Raw genomic sequence first — 22,425 nt, forward strand, 5'->3', positions numbered from 1 at the left:
TAGTGGCCCCTTCCTCTGCTGAGTCAGGAGTCTAGGTCACCTCCAACCCCCTGAACACAACACCACTGACACTCCACCAGTGCTGCACAGTGGGGCTCTGCCCCCCCCCCAAATTCTGATTTCTTGGGTTCAAGCACTGAATTCCCCTTCCCTCACCCTGGAGATTAAACCCAGGGCCTTACTACTACATCCCCAGACCTTTCTTAAAAATTATTTTTTGATCCTCAGGTTCATAAGCGTGATGATTAGGTGTTCATGCTCCATGCATGATATGTGCCTCCTCTAACCTTGTTACGACATCGGCACATTACCCATCTGACGTGAAAAAAAAATTATTTTTTGAGTCAGGGCCTTGTTAAATTGCCCAAAGTGGCCATGGGTGGCGCCTAAGTTCGAAAAAAATCAAATAATCCAGACTGGGCTTTCGAGGTTGGTGAATCTCCTGCCTCAGCTATCCAGAGTGCTGGGGTTATTGGTGTGAAGCACAGGGAACGCTGAATTTTTTAACTAGTTTGCTCCAGCTTCTGCAAGCCTGGGTTTGGGTCTCCCTGTCAGGACCCTGTTTTCCTCTCTACCTCTGAGGGAGGAGGGCAGCCTGGCTTTACTAGACCCTAGTGCACCTGCAGAGACTTGTGCATCTGAGGCTGGAGGCCAACTGTTCCAGGTCCCTAGTCCTGAAATGTGATGTAGAATCTCCAGCGGCCGCACCCCAGGCGTGGCCCACCCCTACACTGCCTCGTTTTGGCTGGCCTGCCCTGGCGCCCTGGCGTGCTACTACCAGTGGTCCCCGCCCGGGAAGGCGACATTGTTTGAGAAAGGGCTACTGTGGAGAGAGGACTCTGTCTGAATTGGAAGTGAGAATGACTGCGCAGAGCTGAGGTGGGGGAGCGCACCGCTGTCCTAACCCTGTCTGCCCCTCAGACCCGAGAGGATTTAGCCACATTTCCTGCCTTCTCCACAGCCCATGGCTCCGGGTGAGGTGAGGCAGAGCAGGGCGATAGAGGAGGGACTTGGCGCTCCCCTCTCGCGTCCCCAAGAGCTGCCACATTTGCCTAGGCTTTCAGCCCCAAGTGACCTGTGCCCCCAGGAGAGGGCGCTGGAGCGGGGAGCTTTACCGATCAAGGCAGGCCTGGCCCTGGCCACAGAGAGGCCTGCAGGGGCTGGCTAAGGTGCAAGTCCGTGGAGGACCCCGGCCCAGTAGCCAGGGAGCGCCTCTGAACCTGCTGTTCAGGCTCGGGGGTCCGAAGGGCACAGGGAGCTGTGGTGCGACCAAATCCATGAAGGAAGTAGTGGATGTTCTGCTGCCTCCAGGGTGGGCGCCAAGAGGAACAAGGGCCTGGACAGAGCTGGGAAGACAGACCCAAGTGCTGGTGCCAGCGCTTTCTGGATGCCAGGTCACACCCTACCTGACCGCAAAGACCCTGCCAGAGAATTTGAGGAATTCCTCTGAGGTATCTTTCCTCTGGAGGAAAGACATCCATAGGATGCACTATTCAGAAGATGTCAGGGCAGTTGTATGGGCCTACAGTTCCAACTACTGGAAAACGGAGACAGGAGGATGACTTGAGCCCAGGAATTTGAGACCAGCCTGAGCAACACAGCCAAACTCCCCACACACAAACCCACCCCCCAAAAGATGAAAGAGCTCTTTCTACCATCTTGGTTATACTCCTCCAGAATAACCTTTTGTAGTTTATTGTATCTTTCCAGAGTTAGTCCGTTATTCCATTACATACAAGCAAGTACATCCCTGAACATATATATCCTCCTTCTCTCCCTCCCTTTTTTAGTCTTCCTCTCTCCAGGGTCTTCCCACTGAGCTACATCCTCAGCCGGTCCTTTCCTTCCTTCCTTCCTTCCTTCCTTCCTTCCTTCCTTCCTTCCTTCCTTCTTTTCTTCTTCTTCTTCTTCTTCTTCTTCTTCTTCTTCTTCTTCTTCTTCTTCTTCTTCTTCTTCCTCTCTCTCTCTCTCTCTCTCTCTCTCTCTCTCTCTCTCTCTTTCTTTCAAAAGGTTCTCACTGATTTTCTAAGTTCTCCAACTGGGTTTGAATTTTGATCTTCCCACCTCACCCACCCAGAATGCCCGGATTATAGGCATGCATTCAATTTTTTCTCTACCCACAGACAGCATACACTTCACTTTATTCCCCCAATCAATTTTAGAGATTGTTATGTATGTTATATCATATGTGTTTCTTTTTAGAGCTATATAGTATTTCATCTGATGAACGTACTGTCAAAAAGGACCTAAGTCATTAAAATGAGTTCCCCCGAGTGACATTTCTGAATCAACAGCTCTAAACATTTACAATTTTGAGAGCTGCCCTTTGTAGGGATTCCCTTTATTTTATTTTATTATTTTATTTTATTTTTGGTGCCAGGGATTTAATTCATAACTGCGTGCTTGCAAGGCAGGTGCTTATGCCACTGAGCTAAATCCCCAGCCCCTTCAATTTATATGTTCAACAGCAATATATTTTTAAAAAAATTAAACCAGGCCTGGTGGGGCATGCTTATAATCTCAACATTCTGAAGATTGAGGCAAGAGGATCAAAAATTTGAGCCCAGGCTGGGCAATTTAGTGACTCAGCAAAACCATCCCAAATTATAAAAAATAATGCTGTAGTAGTTTTTAAAAAATGTTTACAATGCAGTTATAAACCTCATCATGGGAGAACAGGAGTATTTTACCATTTGGCTGAGGCAACTTAGCCTAGCTCATCTGCTGAGAGTGTAGAAGTCGTTTATGTTTTCTTGTTTTTGTGACATGGTCTCACTAAAGTGGAGGCTGGCCTTGCATTCCCATGAGCTACACACCACCTGCCAATCTTTTTTTTTTTTTTTTTTTTTTTTAATGGTGGTACTGGGGGTAGAACAAACTCTCCCACCAAGCCATATCTCCAGCCCTTTTGTTTTTCACTTCTTTGTTCTTGCGATATTGGCAGTTGAACACTGAGCTATGTCTCTAATCTCTTCTTCTTTTTATTTTGAAAGCTTGTTTGGAGGTTCTAGCAGGGGAGCACAGCTATTCATACACCCTTGACGGAGACAGAGGTCCTCCTCTACCGAGACAGTCATCCTTGTCGACCCAGCGCGCAGCTTTGGGAGGCACACACGTGGGGCACTGAGGAAGGAAGGGGACACGTGCTTAGCCAGGTAGGCCAGCTGAATCAACCCTGGCAAGCAGAGGGAGACAGATGTCACAGCCAGATCCCCCTATACGTCCTATTTTATTTTTTAATTTTTAAAGTAAGATCTTGCTAAATCACTAGCCTCTCAGTGCTGGGATTACAGTTGTTACAGTTGTGCACCACTATACCTGGCTCCCAGGCCTTTTTCCTTTCTTTTTTTTTTTAAGGACAAATTGTTAAATTGTCCAGATAAGTAAGTAGGATTATATGTGACTGCAAGTAGCACTCAACACAGCTTGGATGGTGGCTATGCTGTACGAACACCTCGGTATTTCTTAGGGTTCTGTTAGATGGATTTCTCTCTGTCTAGAAATTCGCTGCCACCTCTGTGAAGTCTGCAGTTTTGCACCCATCCAGAACCCTTACACGTAGACAAAGCTCTGCTGACCCCTAGGGGGCGCCAGTGTAACACCAATATTAGCTATTAAACCTAATGTAGCTCAGGCTGGCCTCAAAACTCCAGACCCTGCCTCCACTTCCGGAGCACTGGAATTATAGGTGTGCATCAGCTAGCCCAATCCCAGTTCTCTCAGCTTGCTTGCTTTTTCTTCTTTCTTATTTTGTTTTGTGTTGTGTTATTTTGTTTTTAGTGCCAGGATTGAACTCAGACCTTCACACTGAGCTACATCCACAACACTTTTTTTTTTGTTTACTTTGTTGTTTCTTTTTTGAGACAGGGTCCTGCAGTTCAGGTTGACCTTGAACTAACTGAGTCTGCCAGACTGGTCTCAAAACTCAGTGATCCTCCTGCCTCAGCCTCCCAAGTACTGGGATTATAGACATGAGGCACCACGCCCAGCCACAAGACTTTTTTTTTTTAATATCAAGACAAGGTCTTATTAATTTTGATTCTCCCTGCCTCTACCTCCTAGAGTGCTAGGATTACAGGTGTGCACTATCTTGCCCAGAGCTAGTTTTTGTTTTGTTTTGTTTTGTTTTCTTAAACCTAAAAAGCACCATCCTGTATGCCCTAACTTGGAGACCCTCAGGAAGGGGGAAGGAGCACAACGGAAAATGGCAGTAGTGAGATGTAAGGAGCGCAGGAAAAAGCTGCTGTTGGATGATACGGTGCTCAGGCTGCTGGGTGCTCAGGCTGCTGACCTGTAGGGCTCAGCTCCTGCCCCTGACTGTAGGCTGATCCTCCCCACACTCAGTATCTTTTTTTTTCTTTCTGGACCCGGGAATCCAGCTTATGACCTCGAACTTGCCAGACAGGCGCTTATGCCACTGAGCCAAATCCCTGGCAGTCTCTCCAACCTCAGCAAACCTCATCATTCCTTTGAAGTCTCCACTGGGTCTGGGGTGGGGGCGCTCAGCCACATTAGGTCAACTCACTGAATTTAGCATTGTCAAGGCTGCTAGACTTTTATCAGAGTCAGAGACAGAATTATTCTGGAGCATACAGGACCTCAGGTCATCCAGGACACAGAACCCTCCTGGGTCCTCCTTCCTTTGACCACATATGTCACCCTCAAGCAAGAGGGCCCTTCGTGGGGCAGTTTTCCTAGCCTGCCTTTGGGTTTAGCTTTTGCTTTAGAATGATTTAGCAGCTTTTCCCTGTGGGGCAGCAGGAGCCCAGAGTCCAATCCCCAGGACCAATTGTATCGTGATGGACTTGCCCCACACCAGGGAGTCTCCACAGGATCGTGGCCTCCTCAGGGTCCCCGTACTGCCCTGTCTTTCCACTTTCATCTCTGGTACTCCAAACTCAGCAGCCCCCACCCAAATTCCTGAGTGCTCCCAATGGCCTGTTCCTGACTCTGCCTTGTTAGTGTCTTGTCAGCGATCCTGGGAGGTGGGCACTGCAGTCTCCTGCATGTGTCCTGGGGAAGTTGGAACAGAAGAGTTCACTGGCTGCCAGGATCACAGAGCAGAGCTTCTGCCTTTTACTGGTGATGCTATGGTCTTGGCTGATCCTGGACGGTCTCTCTCATACTCCCAACCCTCTATTTCATACTCCAGTGCAGCTGAGCCAGGCTGCCAGGGTTCAAGTCCCAACTGTGCCAAGAATTAGCTGTGTGACCTCGGGGAGTCCCTAACTTCTCTGAGCCTCAGTTTTCTCATCTGTAAAATGGATGCTCAAAAAGCTATTGTGAAGATTAAAAATAAAAATGTGTGAAGCCAGGGCCATGGCTATTTATGGGTCCCTGTTACCTTTCCCGATAGGGTGCAACTATGGAGGTGGGCACATTAGCAGCATGTGTGTGGAGCAAAAAGCTGGCTTGTTGGTGCCCAACGGCATCAGGCTCTGGCAGAGTCACCTGCCTAGTGATGAGGCCTTGCCAATGGCAGTGGCAACAATCAACAAGAGGTGGCTATGGAAGACTGATCTGAGTCGCACGTGGCCTCCAGCCATCTGCCCTGGATGTGACCCATGCAGACCTCAGTGGAGCCTCACTCCCGTCTGTAAAGTGAACTGAGAGGTGCAGGAGGGCAGTCCTGCCTCCCTCCCACCCCCAACAGAGTTGGTGGGCACCGTGTGTTTGATGGTAGATGTGACATCACTTCCCTGGTTGTGAGTGAGCCATTGTGTCAGTTCCCACATACTTAACTGCACAGGGATAGATTGGAAGAGATGGACCTAGTCAGGACAATGAAACCCGCCATCAGGTATGCAGAGGTTGGTCAGGGAGGGCTTCCTCGAGGAAGGAGCACAATTCCACGATTTACAGAGATCCAAAAAGTTCTCCTGGCGTAATGACAGGTGGGAAAAAGAAAACAGACTCTAAAACAGATCCTGTCGTGTGTGGGGAGACAGACGGGGCCCGGTGGAGCTGGTGAACAGGGAGACTGAACTCTTGCAAGCAGGCAGGGGAAGGACTCAGGGGCGAAAGGGAGCGATTTGGATTTTCTTTGTTGGAAAGGTTTCACGCAGAGATTCACCGTCCCCTACGCAGCCTGGGGACGGTTCGGAGACAATCCCAGCCGGCGTGTGGCCCAGTTTAGGGTCTCTCTGGGGTCGCAGGAATCCTCGAGGGTCCAGACCCGGCCTGGGCGCCCACGTCCAGAAGGGCAGTGTCCCACGTCCCGCGACTCTGAGCCGCACGCGGAGGTCCCGCCTCACCCCTGACCCCCGGCCACCCGCCGCCGCCCCAGGCCGGGGAGGTGCTGGGCGCCGCGGGCTCCGGCCGGCCGCAGTGTCGCCGCAGCGCCGGCCCCGCCCCCGCCGCGCCTCCCCGCACCCCACCCCCAGCGGCCGCGGCCCCGAGCGGCTCCAGAGCCCAGGCCCTCGCGGCGCCCAGGTGAGCGCCCGCTGCGGGGACCCTGGCCGTGGGACCCGGCTCCCACTCAGCTGCCCTGGCCACGTCGCTCCTTCGCCGCCGGGGCCAGCGGCGTGTTCTCGGATCTTGGACCCCGGGCCCGTGAGTGAGGGACAAGGGTCGTCAGCTGGGACCAAAGAGACAAGCTGGGATCTGGGGCGCCCCTTCCAACCTCTTCCCGCCGGCCCTTCCTCCCGGCTTCCAGCGGACCCTTCCAGCTCCCAGTCCCTTTCCTGGGCTGCCGGGTGTGGTGCGGGGACCAGAACGCAGAGAGCTACACGTGCAAAGGCAGGGAGAGTGGACAGAGGCCAGAGCCAGAGCTGCGCGGGAGGGGTGGCAGCGCAGCCCCCAAAACTTGTATTTCGGGCTGAGATGCTCAGAAGCCATCCTCTGTGCCTGCTACTCACTTAGGGCCCAAGCTGGGCGGGAGACCCCCCGGGGTGAAGAATGGGACCAGGAAGGGAGCGATTGGCCCGCCCTGGAGAGAAAGAGGTTCCTGGGGGCCTAGGAGTTCTTGGGGGGGGGGGAGCACCTGCATCTCTGAGAAGTGGAAATGATTCACTACCTGCCTCTCAGGCCCCTGGGAGGGATCATTGCCCCCTGGCTGGTAGTTAGCATTGGGCACTGTTAGAACTTTTCAGCAGGGGGACACTGGGAAGCAAAAACCCTGGGAACCACTTCCTACAGTGCTAAGAAAGACATTTGAGTTGGGTTGACTGGTCCCAAACTGACCTGGTACACTATAGGTACGAGTGGCCCTCCCAATTTTCCTGCTTCTGGGCACCTGGGAAGGCAAGAAGTGGGGGTTAATGGGCACTAACAGTGTTTGGGGTCTGTGGCCCAGCAGGGGAACCCTGAGTCCAGGCAGGAAGGGGGAGGCCAGGACTGAGCAACAGCTGAACCCCGGCTGGTGAGGGGTTCCCCAGTGCCTGGGGAAGGGGCAGGTGGTCACTGAGTTTCATATACATGCCTTGGTGACAAACAGGGAAAAGAGCAAAGGTACACTTAAATGGCTGTGGGTACCTACTTGCCTGTAATGTGTGTCTTTGGGGCAGGTAAGATCATTGGCCAGGTAGTGGGTGGCCCTTCCCAACCCTTGTCCTTCCTCCTTGGCCCCCTGGCCTCAGTACCTGTCCCCTGCCCTTCCTGGAGTCTTAGCTGGATCAAATGGACCTCAGCAGCACTTGAATTGGACTTCAGGGAGAAATTCCAGGGGAAACAGGCAGATGACAGTGAAGAGATCAGTTGTAAACAAAGTAGCTATACCTTTGCCTGAGCCCTTCCAAAGTCCACCTGTAAGCTGCATCTCCCAGAAGGCCCACCCTGTGGCCTTGAAACACCTTGGCTGCAGTGAGCTTTCTGCTGACCAGGTGTCCCATCCCCCAGAGTGCCTTGGAGGGCCTTAGGGTGATAGGTCACCTCCTGGGGCCCTGCCTATCTTAGAAGGAAGGTGAGGAGGAGGGTGGGAGGTCACTTGGATCCTCCCCATCTGCGGCTTGACTTTGATGAGATCTTGGCTCCTTGGTTCTGTCTGCTGCTCAGCATGGCCTCCGCACCACCAGCCCAGGGTGGGAGGCTAGGCTGTGGCTGCTGAGCACAGGCTGTGGCAGGGTTGTGTGCCTGGCTTCTCTTTCCCCCAACCCCATCAGTCCCAGGCTGGCTGCCTGCTCTTATTCACCAAGAAGCTGGGTTTCCCTGGGGACCAGTGGACTGGCCTAACCCCACCCCCAGCCCCTCATTGTTGCCCCAGCTCACACTAGGAGGAGAGGCGGAGGAGGAGGCTGGTCTGTCTCCTGGACCCCTGCCCTCCCTGCTCTGCCTCCAAGGCCAGGCACCCTCTATCCACTGCTGGGCTGTGAGCAAGGAGCAGTGGCTGCCCTCAGAAGAGGTGGGTGTCCAGGGATCATCAGCCAGGGTGGAGGCCAGGCCAGGGAGAATCCTATGTCCCTCCTATTGTAGGAAAGAGAACCCCAGGGACCAGGCAAGCTCTGGCTTGCCCAAAGTGACCTAGGTTTTAACCCAAGCACAGTGGCCTCCTGAGAAAATGGAGGGACTCAGAGCTTGATCCCAGACTGTGGGATTTGGAGAGAGGAAGTGGCAGGCTGCAGGCTTAGATTAGCAGAATTCAGGGAGAGTTAGGACAAGCCAGCTGCGGGACTGGGCAGCAGGGGTGGAGGTGGTGGCGGTGGGTGGTAGTCAATACTGGGACAGAAGAGATCCCCTTAGCCCACGCAAAGGCAAGAAGGGGCCTGAGGGGCTGAGCTGAGAGGGCCACAAAGGTGGGGTGCTTTCCAGGGTCCCTGGCATGCAACAGTTACAGCTCAAATGTAGGACTATTCTAGAAACTGCCTGTCATCGTTTCTACCTGCAAACTCCATCAAAGCCCTGTCCTTATGCTCCCAGTCTCCCCTGCAGGTCCTAGAGGCAGCCCCAGCTGGGATGGCCGCTCCAGCATCGCTAAGGGTCGCAGGGGATCCAGCCCCATGGGGGGCGCCCTAAGCTTCCCACAGCCCAACCATCTGTTCTTTTCGGCTGCCTGCCTCAGGACACTCACCATGGGCGGCTGCTTCTCTAAGCCCAAGCCAGGTACCTTCCTCCTCTGTCACTACCTCTGCCCTGCCTCCCTCCCTGCCTTCCTCCTCCACTGCCTTCCTCCCCTCCCCCTCTGCACTCAGCCAGCCTCCGAAGTAGGTCAGGCTAGGCAGGAGCCCGGAATGTTAATGCGCTGCTGGCCAGAGGAGGGTAGGAAGACCTCGAGAATTCCTGATCCCCCTCCAGTGGGTGCCCCTCTTTATTTGAAGCTTTGAGTGCTGTAGTGGGAATAGCAGCTGGATCCTTCTTGGGAAGGGAAGGAGATTTCTCTTGTTGCAGGACTGGCAAAGGGACTGTGTCCCCTAGAGCTGGAAGGGAACTGTAGAGATACCTCCAGCTGTTGTGTGACCGCTCTGTGCCTCAGTTTCCTTCTCTGAAAGATGAGCCTGCCTGCCTTGACCTGTCACAGGAGAATGTAGTGGGCAGGTCCCTACCTCTTTACCTCTTCTGACTGTAAGCTGCCACACTGGCCTCTCTGATCATGCGTTCTGTTTTGCACAGGAAATCTGTGCTCTCTATCCCAGGTAGCCCTAGTCAAGGCTAGAAACATTCCAGAGTGATGGGAGAATCCAGCTTTGCTCTCTAGGAGAGAACTATGTGTATGGGGCTCTCCCGCTGACCCCCACTTTTCCTCTTCCCTCCTCATAGCACCCAGGAAGGTAGGGTGTACAGTCATGTTACAGTTGAAGAAACTGAGGCCCAGAGAGGCCTCCAGAACCCAGCCTGTGCTCCACCCACCCCCACTCAGGCCACCTTGGCCTGGCCACCACACCCCGGCTCCCCTTACCTGATACCCATCGGCTCCATTACCTTGGAACTTGTGAACCTTTTCTCCTTTTCCTGGACCTGAGAACTTGAGGGCAGGAGGAGAGCTGTGATGCCCCCTCCCGCAGGGGGACCCACCTGCAAACTGTGCTCCCTCCCACCATGGCAGCCATGGCACCTGGGTCTGGGCTACATCCCACCACCCTCCCTGCTTTAAAGTATGGATTGTGCAAACTGCATCCATTGCCTTGGCCCCAGTCTTCTCCCCCTCAGAAGTGGACAGGAGGTGCTGGCTGGCCCCATCCTGGGTGTCTACAGGGCTGTTGAGCTGGCAGGAGGCCCTGGGCAGAAGATGCCACCTGCTGGTTCTTTTAGAGGACCCAAAAGACTAATCTGCCTTGGAGCCCTGGTCCTCAGGATTATTAGTATAAGGTTAGCTTTTTGTATTGTACCAGGAATTGAATTCAGAACCTTGCACTTGCCAGGCAAGGTGCTTGTGCCACTAAGCTATACCCCCAGCCCCTGGGGTCTTTTATTTTTATTTTTTTGTCTTTTTGAGACAGGGTCTTGTTATACAGTTCAGGCTGACCTTGAGCTCACTTTGTAGCCCAGGCTGGTCTCAAACTTGTAACAATCCTCTTGCCTCAGCCTCCTGAGTGGTGGGATCACAGGAGTGCACCACCACGCCTGGCTCAGGGTTAGTCATTCTTTTTTTTTTTTTTTTTTTTTTTTTTGTCTTTTTCGTTTTTGTCGGTACCAGGGATTGAACTCACGACTGCCTGCTTGCAAGGCAGGCGCTTATGCTGCTGAGCTAAATCCCCAGCCCCCGGGGTTAGTCATTCTTAACACCCAAAACGCAATGCTAAAAATTTGTGTTCTTGAGCCTGAATCCTGCTCTACTCCTTACTGGCTGTGTAGCCTAAGACAGGGAAACACCTCTCTAATCCTCCATGTTTATATGTATAAAATGGCACAATTACCAGTAATACCAGTACTTTGGGAGGCTGAGCAGGAAAATTGCAACTTTGAGCCAAGCCTAATGACTGCAGCTTAATGACTTAGTGAGACCTTGTCTCAAAATACAAAATAAAAAGGGCTGAATAAAAAAGAGACATAGCTCAGTTCAAAGGCCTTCAGTTCAATCCCCAGCACTGCCAGCAGGGTGTGTGTGCCTGCTACCTAATGGCTTTCCCTCTCTGCCGTGGCTGCCAGGAAGCTCGCAGCTAATTGATAAAATACTACTACCAGGTTGGGGGTGTGGCGTAGTGGTAGAGTATATGATTAGCATGTGAGAGGCCCTGAGTTCAGTTCTCAGCACCAAAAACTAACAAATGACCCCCAAAAACACTATAACCCAATTCCATCTGTTGAGCTTCTACTCTGCATTATATATTGTCTCTTTCAACATTCATTATCACCAAACAGGTAGACACTGTTCCTTTTTGAGGGACGGTGGGAGGGAAGTGCTGGGAATGAACTCAAGGTCTGGGGCATGCTATGCACATCTCCTGCCACGGAGCTGCACCCCAGCCTGGTCTCTCCATTTAATGACTAAGGCATCTTGGGGCCTATAAGGCAAGGCAGCTGGGAAGGAAGAGTTGGGGTGGATCTGGTTTGGGGACAAGCAGAGACCCTCCTCTTCACGCACTTTCTGCTGCTGCCCCGACTTGATGGCTTTCTGTTAGACTGCATCAGTCGGTGTGCTTTGGAGCCTTCTGGAAGGGAGTGGTGGAGAACAGCCGACTTGGCTGTCATCTGGTACCCCGCCAGGCTGTTCGATGGGCCCCTACAGTGCTCTTCGCTGATGTCAGCTGAGTCTACAGTGTTTTCCTTTTTAATTCTTCCAAAAACAATCTAACACTGTTATGTAAAGTATGGAAAATGGAGGGGAAATCCCTACTGGACAGGACAGCCTCCCTGAGCTAGAGGCTGGGACATCCAGATGCGGGGGAAGAGGGCGTGGTTTCCATCTCTGGTTTGGGAGTAGCTCAGCTTGAGAGGGGGACATGTAGGGGCCCTGCAGCCAGGAGAGAAAATACAGGAGCAGTGTATGGGTGGATGGGTAGCAGTTAGCAGAAGCTCAAGGACCTAAAGGATGGCAGCCCGGAACAAGCAGACAGCACTGGCAAAGGCCTTGAGTTGTGACTGAGCAGCCATGCAGCTTGTTTAGCGCTTCGTTCCTGGAGTATCAGGCCTGAGGTGGAGGGGCGGAGAGGTGAAGCCAGGGCAGGTCTGGAGGGGCCTGTCCCTTGGGAATCAAGAGGCAGCACCTGCCCCCACACGAGCCCATGCTGTGCCAAGGGCTTAGCCGCTGCCTCCTCAGTCTCCTCTGTGCTGCAGCAGCCCAGGAGGCCAGATTAGCACTGCTAAAAATTCTGTTTACTGTTCCCTTCTAATTAGAAAAATATCCCAGGCATACTGTAGGGAATTTGAAAAATCTGGAAAAGTATAAGAAGAATATGACAAACCAGGCAAAGTGGTGCAAGCCTGTAATTCCAGGGCTCTAGGAGGCTGAGGCAGGAGGATTGCAAGTTCCAGACCTCTTTAAAAAGGTGTGGGGGGGATGCTAAGGATGTAGTTCAGTGAGCTTAATCCCTGGTACAAAGAAAGAAAGAAAGAAAGAAAGAAAGAAAGAAAGAAAGAAAGAAAGAAGAAAGAAAGAAAGAAAGAAAGAAAGAAAGAAAGAAAGAAGGAAGAAAAGAAAGGAAGGAAGGAAGGAAGGAAGGAAGGAAGGAAGGAAGGAAGAAAAGAAAGGAAGGAAGGAAGGAAGGAAGGAAGGAAGGAAGGAAGGTCTGGGGATTTAGCTCAGCAGCATAAGCACCTGCCTTGCAAGCAGGCGGTCATGAGTTCAATCCCCGGTACCAATAAAAAAAAAAAAAAAGAAAAGAAAAAGAGAGGGAAAAAAGGCGATGGGGCCCTGCACCCTTTTTGCTATCCACATGCTCCCATGTGAATTTCATTCACAGGACTCCAACACCTGCACTTGAAGACACCAAAGCTCCAAGGTTCAGTAAATAATAAATCAATCTCAAAGTGGTGAGAATGGCTATTTTGGGAGGAGGGGGTACTTTGAGACAGGATCTCACTGTGTATTCCAGGCTGACCTCAAACTTACAGAAGTCTTCTTGCTTCAGCCTCCCAAGTGCTAGGATGTGCACTACTAAGCCCTTTAAGAATAGCTATTTTGCTGGGGGTTTAAGTGGCATAAGTGCTTGCCTGGCAACCTCAAGGTTATGAGTTTGATCCCCAGTACCAAAAAAAAAAAAAAAAAAGAATAGTTATTTTAAGAAGTGACATTGTGATTTCTTATTTATTTGTTTGTTTTTTGGTGCTGAAGATCAAATTCAGAGCCTTGTGCATGCTTTACAAGTGTTCTACCATTGAGCTATATGTTCTATTATAATTATTATTTTGGAGTGGGTACTGGGAATCAAACTCAGGACCTTGTGCTTGTCAGGTAGGTGCCTATGCTGCTGAACTATATCCCTGGCCTGAGCTGTATGGTCTATATGAGCTATATATAACAGCCCTGTCAACATGTTTTTCTTTCTTTCTTTTTTCTTTCTTTCTTTCTTTCTTTCTTTCTTTCTTTCTTTCTTTCTTTCTTTTTTCCTTTCTTCCTTCCTTCCTTTTTCCTTTTGTCTTTTGAGGCAGGATCTCACTATGCAGTTTAAGCTGAACTTGAACTCACTTTGTAACCCAGGCTAATCTCGAACTTGCAGTGATTCTCCTGCCTCAGCCTCCCAAGTGCTGGGATTACAGGCATGAGCCACTATGCCTAGCTCAACATGTTTCATGTTTTTATTTCTTTTTGTTTTTGATACCAGGGATTGAACCTAACCCTTTGAATTCTTATTTTGAGTCCAGTTGGCTAAGTTGCCCAGGCTGGACTCTAACTTTGCAGTCAATCCTGCCTCAGCCTCCCTTAGTGCTGGGTTTGTAGGCATGAGCCATTGTGCTGTTTCTTCTGCCTCTCTGCAGAGGGTGTAGAGAACTGTCTGGGGAGGGAGCAGGACAGGGTTGAGCGCTGCAGCCGCAGCAGGGCTGGCCTGTCCCCGAAGCTTGTGGGAAGGGAGGAGATGAGCCACTAGAGGGGCTCACAGCATGGCTTTGCCCACAGTGGAGCTCAAGATTGAGGTGGTGCTGCCTGAGAAGGAGCGGGGCAAGGACGAGCTCTCTGCCAGCGGGAAGGGAAGCCCCCGGGCCTACCAAGGCAATGGCACAGCCCGCCACTTCCATACCGAGGAGCGCCTGCCAGCCCCTCACTCCTACCCTGGCCCTCAGGACTGCGTGGAAGCTGCCGTCTGCCATGTCAAGGACCTAGAGAATGGCCAGTGGGTTCTGGGCTGGGAGGGAGGACATGAGGGTGGGAGGCTGCATAGCAGAGGCTACGGAGAAACCGGGAACCAGGTAGGGGCGGGTCTGGAGGGGCTAGGCACGACCAAGGGGTCACCGCCTCTGTGGCTTCTGTGGTCTGGGCCTACTCTGCAGAAGGCTGAACTCTGGGAAGAGGTGTCCCAGGCTGATGTCACTTGTCTGGCTTGGCCTCTGAGTGCAGCCCCTCTCCAGGATGCGGGAAGTGGAGCTGGGCTGGGGGAAGGTGTTGCTGGTGAAGGACAATGGGGAATTCCACGCCCTGGGCCATAAGTGCCCACACTACGGTGCACCTCTGGTGAAAGGTGAGACATCAGAGTGCACATGGAACAGGGGGCAGGGCCTCCCCAGAGGGCTTGGCCTTGGTGCCATTCCCCTCAGGCTGACCCGACCCATCCCTTGGCCCCAGAGTCCTCATGTATTAATGGGGTCTCCTGAACTGGAGACGACTGGGAGGTGCTGGGACACAGGTCTTTTGGGAGGAGCCCTGGCTGGTGGCTTCAGTTTAGCACCACCCTCTTTCAGGTGTGTTGTCGCGAGGCCGGGTACGCTGCCCCTGGCATGGTGCCTGCTTCAACATCAGTACTGGGGACCTGGAGGACTTCCCAGGCCTGGACAGTCTGCACAAGTTCCAGGTGGGGCTGAGAGTATAGTGTGGCTTGAGTGTAGAGTCAGGGGCTGGAATAGCCCAAAGTCTGATCTCGAGTGACATTGTCCTTGCAGGTGAAGATTGAGAAGGAGAAAGTGTATGTCCGTGCCAGCAAACAGGTGAAGGGGTGGCTCAGGGCTCAGGCACAGGTGGGGAGGGCACGGTGGGGTACTGGAAGGGAGCCTGGCATATGTGGCTGGGAACAGAGTAAGGGGCTGCATGGTGGAGATGAAGCAGCAGGACCCGGCCTGCTGGGATCACCCCAGTTGCCAGCTGCCCCACCCTCCCACCACTCAGGCCCTGCAGCTGCAGCGAAGAACCAAGGTGATGGCCAAGTGTATCTCTCCAAGTGCTGGGCACAGTGGCAGTACCAATGTGCTCATTGTGGGTGCAGGTTGGTGCCGGGGTCCTGAGGGTTAGTGTGGGTGTTGGGGCTAGAAGAGAAGTGGTCCCTGGCCCATGGCCCCTCCCTTCAGGCGCTGCTGGCCTGGTGTGCGCGGAGACACTGCGGCAGGAAGGCTTCTCAGACCGGATCGTCCTGTGCACGCTGGACAGGCATCTCCCCTATGACCGGCCGAAGCTTAGCAAGGTGGGGGTCAGGCAAGGGGGGAACAGACAGGGGATAGTCAGCATGCCTGCCTTGCAAGTGCGCAGTTGTGAGTTTGATCCCTGATACAAAAAAAAAAAAAAAAAAAAAAAAAGCCCAGGTCCTGATTCCTCTGATCCCTATCAGGGGACCTAGAACCTCAACTATCAGCTCTGAGAGGGAATGTCCGGCCAGCTCCCCTTTCCATTTACACCAGGTCCTTCTCTGGTACCCCCATAAGATCTGGATTTGTTGAGTTCTGTCCTACAGCCCCTAGTCATCCAGGGCTGGCCTCACCCTCCCTCGGCTCCATATCCTCTTCTGTAAAATGGAGCAGTGGCCACTTGGCCCTATGTCAAGTTGACTGTGTTCTGCAGTCTCTGGATGCACAGCCTGAACAGCTGGCCCTGAGGCCCAAGGAGTTCTTCCGGGCGTATGGCATCGAGGTGCTCACTGAGGCTCAGGTACGAGATTGTGGGTGGGACACAGGCCACGGAAAGTGTTAGTGGGCACCATGAAGAGCAAAGCCACTTGACCCCTAGGGGTGGTGGGGAGGTGCTCTTCCCTTTGAGGCCCACTGCCTGTGCCTGGGAGGCAACACTACCTTCTTCCTGGCAGGGTTCTGGATGCACCAGAGCCCCAGAGTGTAGGAAGCTAGGCAATCTGATCAGTGCTTGGAAAGGAGAGCCTGGTAGCATTTGGGCACATAGAGAGGGCTTGGAAGAGCAGGTGATGCCTGAAGCTTATTAAAGAATGAAGCTTCCGTGGGAACTGCTCAGAAGTCTCGCTGGGCTCTGGGCCTACTGCAGGACCTGGAAGTGGGTGGCAAGGCCCTGGTGCATGCCCAGGCCCACACTCTGCTCCTCGGGATTGCAGGTGGTCACAGTGGACGTGAGAAACAAGAAGGTCGTGTTTAAGGATGGCTTCAAGCTGGAGTACAGCAAGCTATTGCTAGCCCCTGGGAGCAGGTGGGAGGGTGTCTCCTGCCCTCCTCAGGCATTGGGTGGGATGCTGTTAGGATGAGGGGGGTCTCACTGATGCACCCTGTCTCAGCCCTAAAACCCTGAGCTGTAAAGGAAAAGAAGTGGAAAACGTGTTCACCATCCGCACTCCTGAGGATGCCAACCGTGTGGTGAGGCTGGCCCGGGGCCGCAATGCAGTCGTTGTGGGAGCCGGCTTCCTGGGTGAGCAAGGGGGAGTGGTAGGGATGGTGAGCAGGCTGTCTTAGCCAGTTCCAGGGTGCGCCAGCCCTGCCACCCTTGCTCACCACCCCAGGGATGGAGGTGGCCGCCTATTTGACTGAGAAGGCCCATTCAGTGTCTGTGGTGGAGCTGGAGGAGACACCCTTCAGGAAGTTCCTGGGGGAGCGTGTGGGTCGTGCCCTCCTGAAGGTGAGCCTGCCCCAGGCCTCAGCATGCCTCAGAACATGGGGAGTTCAGCCTCGTCCCCACCTGGGCTCTTACCCCCTGCCCATCCGCCATGCTGCCTGGACAGATGTTTGAGAACAACCGGGTGAAGTTCTACATGCAGACAGAGGTGTCAGAGCTTCGGGCTCAGGAGGGAAAGGTGAGCCCCTCTCTTGCCTCTCTGTTGCTGCTGCTTTCTGTCCCCTCTGCCTGTGCCCAGCTGGGTCCCTCTGATCATCCGCCCATTCCCCACAGCTGAAGGAAGTTGTGCTGAAGAGCAGCAAGGTTGTGCGGGCTGATGTCTGCGTGGTGGGCATTGGTGAGTCATTGGGTGAATGAACAGAGGCATGTACACATGCTCACAAATGAACTTGGGTTAGTCCCTTCCCCTCCCAGAGTCTCAGTTTCCACATCTATATAATGGGGACTCCAATGATACCCACTTTACAGAGTCATTGGGAAATGTGTACCCAGCTTAGCCCACTATTGCTGTGCCCCGTGAGGCCTGAAGAATACAGGCAAGCTTTAATTAGTCCCTACTCCGGCTGATGTAGCAGTTTGGGTGCCAGGCCAAAGCTTGGAGGTGGCTGCACAGGGGTTGGAGAGACACGTTGCACTGGCCCTCCCCAAGGGCTCATGGAGTACTTCTTGGAGGAGGTGATACATGAGGCCTGAAGGGAGGCATGAGAATTGGTGGAGGTGCAGGCAGACTCAGCAGGATGAGTGAAGGCTCTAGCACGGGAAGTCCAGGGACCCTACAGAGCAGATACAGCAGGTGAAGAGAATGGGGCATGGAAAGCAGGAGGAGTCCAGAGTGTGGATGTGGTGGTTTCTGTCCTGGTAGGTGCAGTGCCCGCCACAGGCTTCCTGAGGCAGAGCGGCATTGGTCTGGATTCTCGTGGCTTCATCCCCGTCAATAAGGTGGGGCTGAGTGGGACAGACAGGGTGCTGGGCTGGAGGTGGCTCAAGGTCCAGGTCAGCCCCTGTCCCACCCATGGAGCCCTGGCTTTCTCTCCACAGATGATGCAGACCAACATCCCAGGCGTGTTTGCAGCTGGTGATGCTGTTACCTTTCCCCTTGCCTGGAGGAACAATCGGAAAGTGAACATCCCACACTGGCAGATGGCTCATGCCCAGGGTATGCCAGCTCTGAGGCGGGTTCAGGGAGGAAGGTGTCCCAGGTCTCGGCCTTCCCCAGCCATGGCTTAGTTGCTGGTCTGGGGTCCTAGATGCCGTGTTAAACATTCAAGGCTCTGTGGTGGCCAGTCTGGCCAGTCTGGCCAGCCTCATCCAGGTGATTAAGCCAGTGCAGAGTCAATCTATTGGCTCATGTCTGGAGACAGAGACCTTTTTCTAGCACCCACTAGATATTCCACTTAGTCAGACACAGTCTCCCAATTCCGGCTGTCTTTCCATTAGTCTCAGCATTGCTTTCATCCACAGGACAGATTCCTCAGAATTCCTAATCACCCTGTGTAGTTACCCTGGAGAGGAGAGGTATTTAGTAGTCTAGCTTCCCACACAGTGCTTCTGTCTTCCTTGAGCCACTTGACTGTATCTGTGAACTCACTGGCCTCATCCAGTTCCCTGGAGGCAACTATTTAGCCTGTGCTCAGTAGTAACATTGTGCTTTCTATGGAATAGCTATCCCCTCCCTATATTTGGTGGCCATGAAGCTTCCTAAGTCCTACCCACTATACCTGATATGGGCCCCTAAGCAGCAGGTGACAGTAAGTTAATCACCTCAGCACCTCATGGAAAGGAGCACCAGATTCTCAGTCTGGGACACTCCTCCTTGCATTCATTAACAACTTTTTCTTCTACTTTGGTCATTATTTGAAGAGATCTTCTGCTGACTGAAATCCCACTCCTGGTACCAATTTTGGTTCTAGTCCATTTCTGTCCAAGTGTAAAGTTACTGCCAGATTGTAAAGAACCAAAGTTACTTCTCAATGAGATAACAAACAGATTTAGGATTTAATTGTGAGAGCCCAGGGATTCTCGTGTATATCCAGTTATGGGGTCTAGAGGGTCCCTACAGGCACTGAGAACCGACCCATGATATTTTCCTGGAACCCGGCATGCAGTTGTCATTTCTGCTTCCTTCCCGCTTGTGCTCTATTCTCCTCCCTTTTCAGACCTGATGTGTCAGATTAGTTCTCTGCATGCAAAGCTGAAATAGTGAAGCAGAGAATCGTGCCATCCCAACATTCAGATTTTTCGAAAGAGTGATCCTGCAGATGGGCTATGGGCTGAGCAATAGTGCACCTCTGGATCTGCAGGGAGTCCAGGAATAGCTACAGCTGGCAGAGGTCCCTAGAACGGTGGGGTAGGCAGTATTGGGGTGATGAGGGCCAGGGTCGGGGCTCTCACTTCCTGGGTTTCATAGGGCGAGTGGCGGCCCAGAACATGCTGGCGCAGGAAGCGGAAATCAGCACAGTGCCCTACCTGTGGACTGCCATGTTCGGCAAGAGCCTGCGCTATGCGGGTAACCCACTAGCCTTGCAGTGGGCGGGGCCCGGAGCACTTGGGGTGGGGCTTGTGGCTGGGGGGCCTGAAGAATCTTAGGGGTGGGGCCATGGCTGCATTGGAAGAAGCAGGTAAGAACTCTTTCTTTTTTTCTTTTCTTTTTTTTTTTTTTTTTTTTTTTTTTTTGAGACAGGGTCTCGCTATGCAGTTCAGGCTGGCCTTGAGCTCACTTTGTAGCCCAGGCTGGTCTTGAATTCGAAACGATCCTCCCACCTCAGCCTTCCGAGTGCTGGGATTACAGGCCTGAGCCACCACGCCTGGCTCAAGAACTCATTTTTGTATGGATAACCTAAAATAAGAAATAAGGAACCAGGGAGCTTGACCAGAAAGAAGTTAGGCACAGGGTGGGGAGCCTGTGAAGCCTCCAGCCCTAACACATCTCATTTGGGCACCACCCACCTGTCCTGCCCACAGGCTATGGAGAAGGCTTTGACGATGTCATCATCCAAGGCGACCTGGAGGAGCTGAAATTTGTGGCTTTTTATACCAAGTGAGAATGGTGGGGTTCAGGTTGCGGGGGAGGGGGACAGCTGGACCTCAGTGGTGAAGGGAGAATCATTCCAGAAAAGCTCTGCTCCTGAGGAGAAGACATTACCAAAACAGTGGGCCAAGGGCAAAGGGAGGCAGCTGGGCAGGAGGGAAGGTAAGCAGGTGGCAGTAATAACTGTCTGCCATCGCAGGGTTGTGGGAGAGTCAGTGCGTATTCTGAACCGTTCTTTGAGGTGGATGTTGATGCCCTGCTTTTACAGTGAGGAAAGTCACATCTGGAGAGATTGCCAGCTCAGGCCCAGCCCAAACTCTGCTGAGAGCTGGAGTTGTGCGTTGGGACAAACAGAGGACTGAATGCTCAGGGTATTTCTGTTTCCCAGGGCAAGATATTACCCTGGGCCTAGGTGGACAGGAGTGTGTCAGGGTCTTCAAGAAAGAATGTCAATGGGCAGTCTTTAGGCATAGGTACTCTATCTCCGCAGAGGCGACGAGGTGATTGCTGTGGCTAGCATGAACTACGATCCCATCGTATCCAAGGTGGCTGAGGTGCTGGCCTCTGGCCGTGCCATCCGGAAGCGGGAGGTGGAGTGAGTGTGGGTGTGGGAGGCTTTGGGTGGGGGAGGAAGTCCCCTGAAGGACGTAAACCAGCCAATCCATGGTCCTCCAGGGCCCACTCTTCCCCTCTTTGGTTTCCATCAGTCTGAAGTTTCCAGGGTTACAAGGCAGTGTGGAGCATAGATTGTGATCTGGGAGAAGGCTGGTGATATGTGCTCATGGAACAGAAAGGAAAGGGCTGTGTGCCTCAAGGAACAGCCAGTGTTGTAGGGAGGAGTCAAGGCCCACTGCTTGGGTGATCACTTTGCCTAGATACGTCATGGGATTTGCACTAATCCTGGTAGAAACTAGATGGGGAGACACACCTACAGAAGTACCTGGGTATACCCTGCAGAGATGTTGAGATGGTTGCTTGGGGTCTTGGAGGCACTGGCTATTGGCCATTACCCTTTTCCCAGCATGGTGCCAGTGAGAGACCTCCTGAGGCTTGAACTGTTTACAGAGAGCTCCCTGGGATTGGGGAAAGCCCAAAAGCTACTGGCGAGCTGGAGGACAGGGGTAGTCCTTCAGCTGGAAACAATGGAGGATCAAGAACAGACATGATGAATGACATTCTTTTTCCCTGGCCTTCTCTTTTTTTTCCTCTTGCCTTCCCAAAGGCTGTTTATGCTACACAGCAAGTACGTGTATTCTGTGTTCTTCGTGTTGACCATTTTGAGCCTTTACCCAATGATCTACCCACCCCCACAACCTGCCCAAATGAATTTCCCTGCTGGGTACCAGGATCTGACACAGAGCAATGACCCAGCTGTCTTCAAGAGTCAGCTATTCATGGTGCCTAGAGTGGGGAACCTGCTGTATTCTGTCCTGATCCCTCCTCCTCTCTGCAGGACTGGCGACATGTCTTGGCTCACTGGGAAAGGATCCTGAGCTCTTATACAGTGAATTTAGGCATGCACACTGGGACACCAGGGACAAAGGCCAACCCCTGGGAGCAGGTGCCAATTTCCAACTTCCCAGGATTTCCCAAGGCAGAAATGGAACCCTCCCAGTGCTTACCTTTGGCTGCCTGGCTCCTCTCTGGAAAGGCCTTTGCTACCTCCAGAAGATACTCACCCCACAAGGCCTCAGCTGCCACTGACAGCTGGCACTGGAGATGGGACAGGCCCAGCCTCTTTTTTCTTCTATTGGGACTGGTCCCCTGGACAACCCTGCAACATATTAGACATTATTTCAAAATAAAAATGCACACATTTGCAAATCAGTGTGACTCCAAGTGTAATTGGGTCACCAATGTGAGGGAAAAAGTACACCACAGGGAAAACACAACCAATTAATCTTTGCCTGTGAATGCCCAGAGGTAGGTAGCAACTGATTCCTTCCTCCCCTCGAGGTCAGGGAAGGCTTCTCTAGTATCTTTGGATCTTGATTTTTGAAGGAAAAGCACTCCAGGTAGAGGAAAAGCACTACGTGTGCAAAGGGCTTGAGACAAGAAATCCTGCTTCAGAGTTCAAAGTCAATTAATGCTTGAAAGTCTGTGTACATTTTTAGGGTTGTAGGTGCTATGTCCTGAAACAGACCTGTGCATCTCACAGCAGTTAAGTTTTCTGAATTCTCATTTGGGAGGCGAAGAAGCAAAGACTCTGCTGTTAATTAGGAATGAGAAAAGACGCTCATGCCAAGCTGCCTTCCAGCCAATAAGTACACCCAAGGGACAGGGGAGACTCGGGAAGAAACAAAAAGGGGATAGTTGGACCGCCTGCCATCCCGGAACCCTCCACTTGGGATCCTGGGAGAGACGGACGATGCATATGGGACCAACACGCGACTACAAAGCATGCTGGGAACTCCGCGCCAGTGGAGGCTGAGGGTCGGCTGGCGGCGTGAGCCTGGCAGCAGGCGGGAAGTGCGGTCCCAGCGGGTTTGGGGGCCAGACGACTTTACTGCCAGGGACATCCCGGCCCTGTACTTTCCGAAGTGTTATACAATCATTGCAAAGCTGTCCAATAGCCTAACATGTGACAGCAGTG

At 52.7% G+C, this 22,425-nt stretch overlaps 1 protein-coding gene, 1 long non-coding RNA gene and 1 other non-coding gene across 17 annotated transcripts; 2 read left to right on the forward strand and 1 right to left on the reverse strand.

Moving 5' to 3' along the window:
• The first annotated feature begins 220 nt into the window (after positions 1-220).
• On the forward strand, positions 221-321 carry LOC111754042 (small nucleolar RNA U13). Its single transcript, XR_002788774.1, has one exon. It is a non-coding gene; the product is annotated as a small nucleolar RNA U13 (small nucleolar RNA).
• Positions 322-6,345: 6,024 nt separating this feature from the next.
• On the forward strand, positions 6,346-22,410 carry Aifm3 (apoptosis inducing factor mitochondria associated 3). Of its 15 annotated transcripts, none has more exons than XM_063226050.1 (22): positions 6,346-6,432; positions 8,854-9,036; positions 12,774-12,812; positions 13,928-14,141; positions 14,377-14,486; positions 14,707-14,816; positions 14,905-14,949; positions 15,128-15,224; positions 15,307-15,419; positions 15,794-15,880; positions 16,293-16,384; positions 16,470-16,600; positions 16,692-16,807; positions 16,911-16,982; positions 17,078-17,141; positions 17,667-17,743; positions 17,843-17,960; positions 19,212-19,310; positions 19,766-19,841; positions 20,323-20,422; positions 21,055-21,075; positions 21,286-22,410. In XM_063226050.1, the coding sequence occupies exons 2-22, from the start codon at positions 8,934-8,936 to the stop codon at positions 21,730-21,732; spliced, it is 2,331 nt and encodes a 776-aa protein (XP_063082120.1). In that variant the 5' UTR covers positions 6,346-6,432; positions 8,854-8,933; the 3' UTR covers positions 21,733-22,410. The 15 variants fall into 15 exon arrangements, with proteins under 15 accessions (XP_063082120.1, XP_063082119.1, XP_063082123.1 ...); XM_063226049.1 differs by having other exon boundaries at positions 6,376-6,552; XM_063226053.1 differs by having other exon boundaries at positions 6,376-6,552; positions 8,866-9,036.
• On the reverse strand, positions 19,430-22,141 carry LOC134470691 (uncharacterized). Its single transcript, XR_010039750.1, has 2 exons — positions 21,976-22,141; positions 19,430-21,606 (listed from the first exon to the last, which is right to left on the reverse strand). It is a non-coding gene; the product is annotated as an uncharacterized LOC134470691 (long non-coding RNA).
• Positions 22,411-22,425: the final 15 nt, after the last annotated feature.

The sequence above is a fragment of the Cavia porcellus genome, unplaced genomic scaffold (assembly GCF_034190915.1).
Source record: "Cavia porcellus strain 051 isolate PalLab524CR breed Dunkin Hartley unplaced genomic scaffold, mCavPor4.1 scaffold_16, whole genome shotgun sequence".
NCBI lineage: Eukaryota > Metazoa > Chordata > Mammalia > Rodentia > Caviidae > Cavia > Cavia porcellus.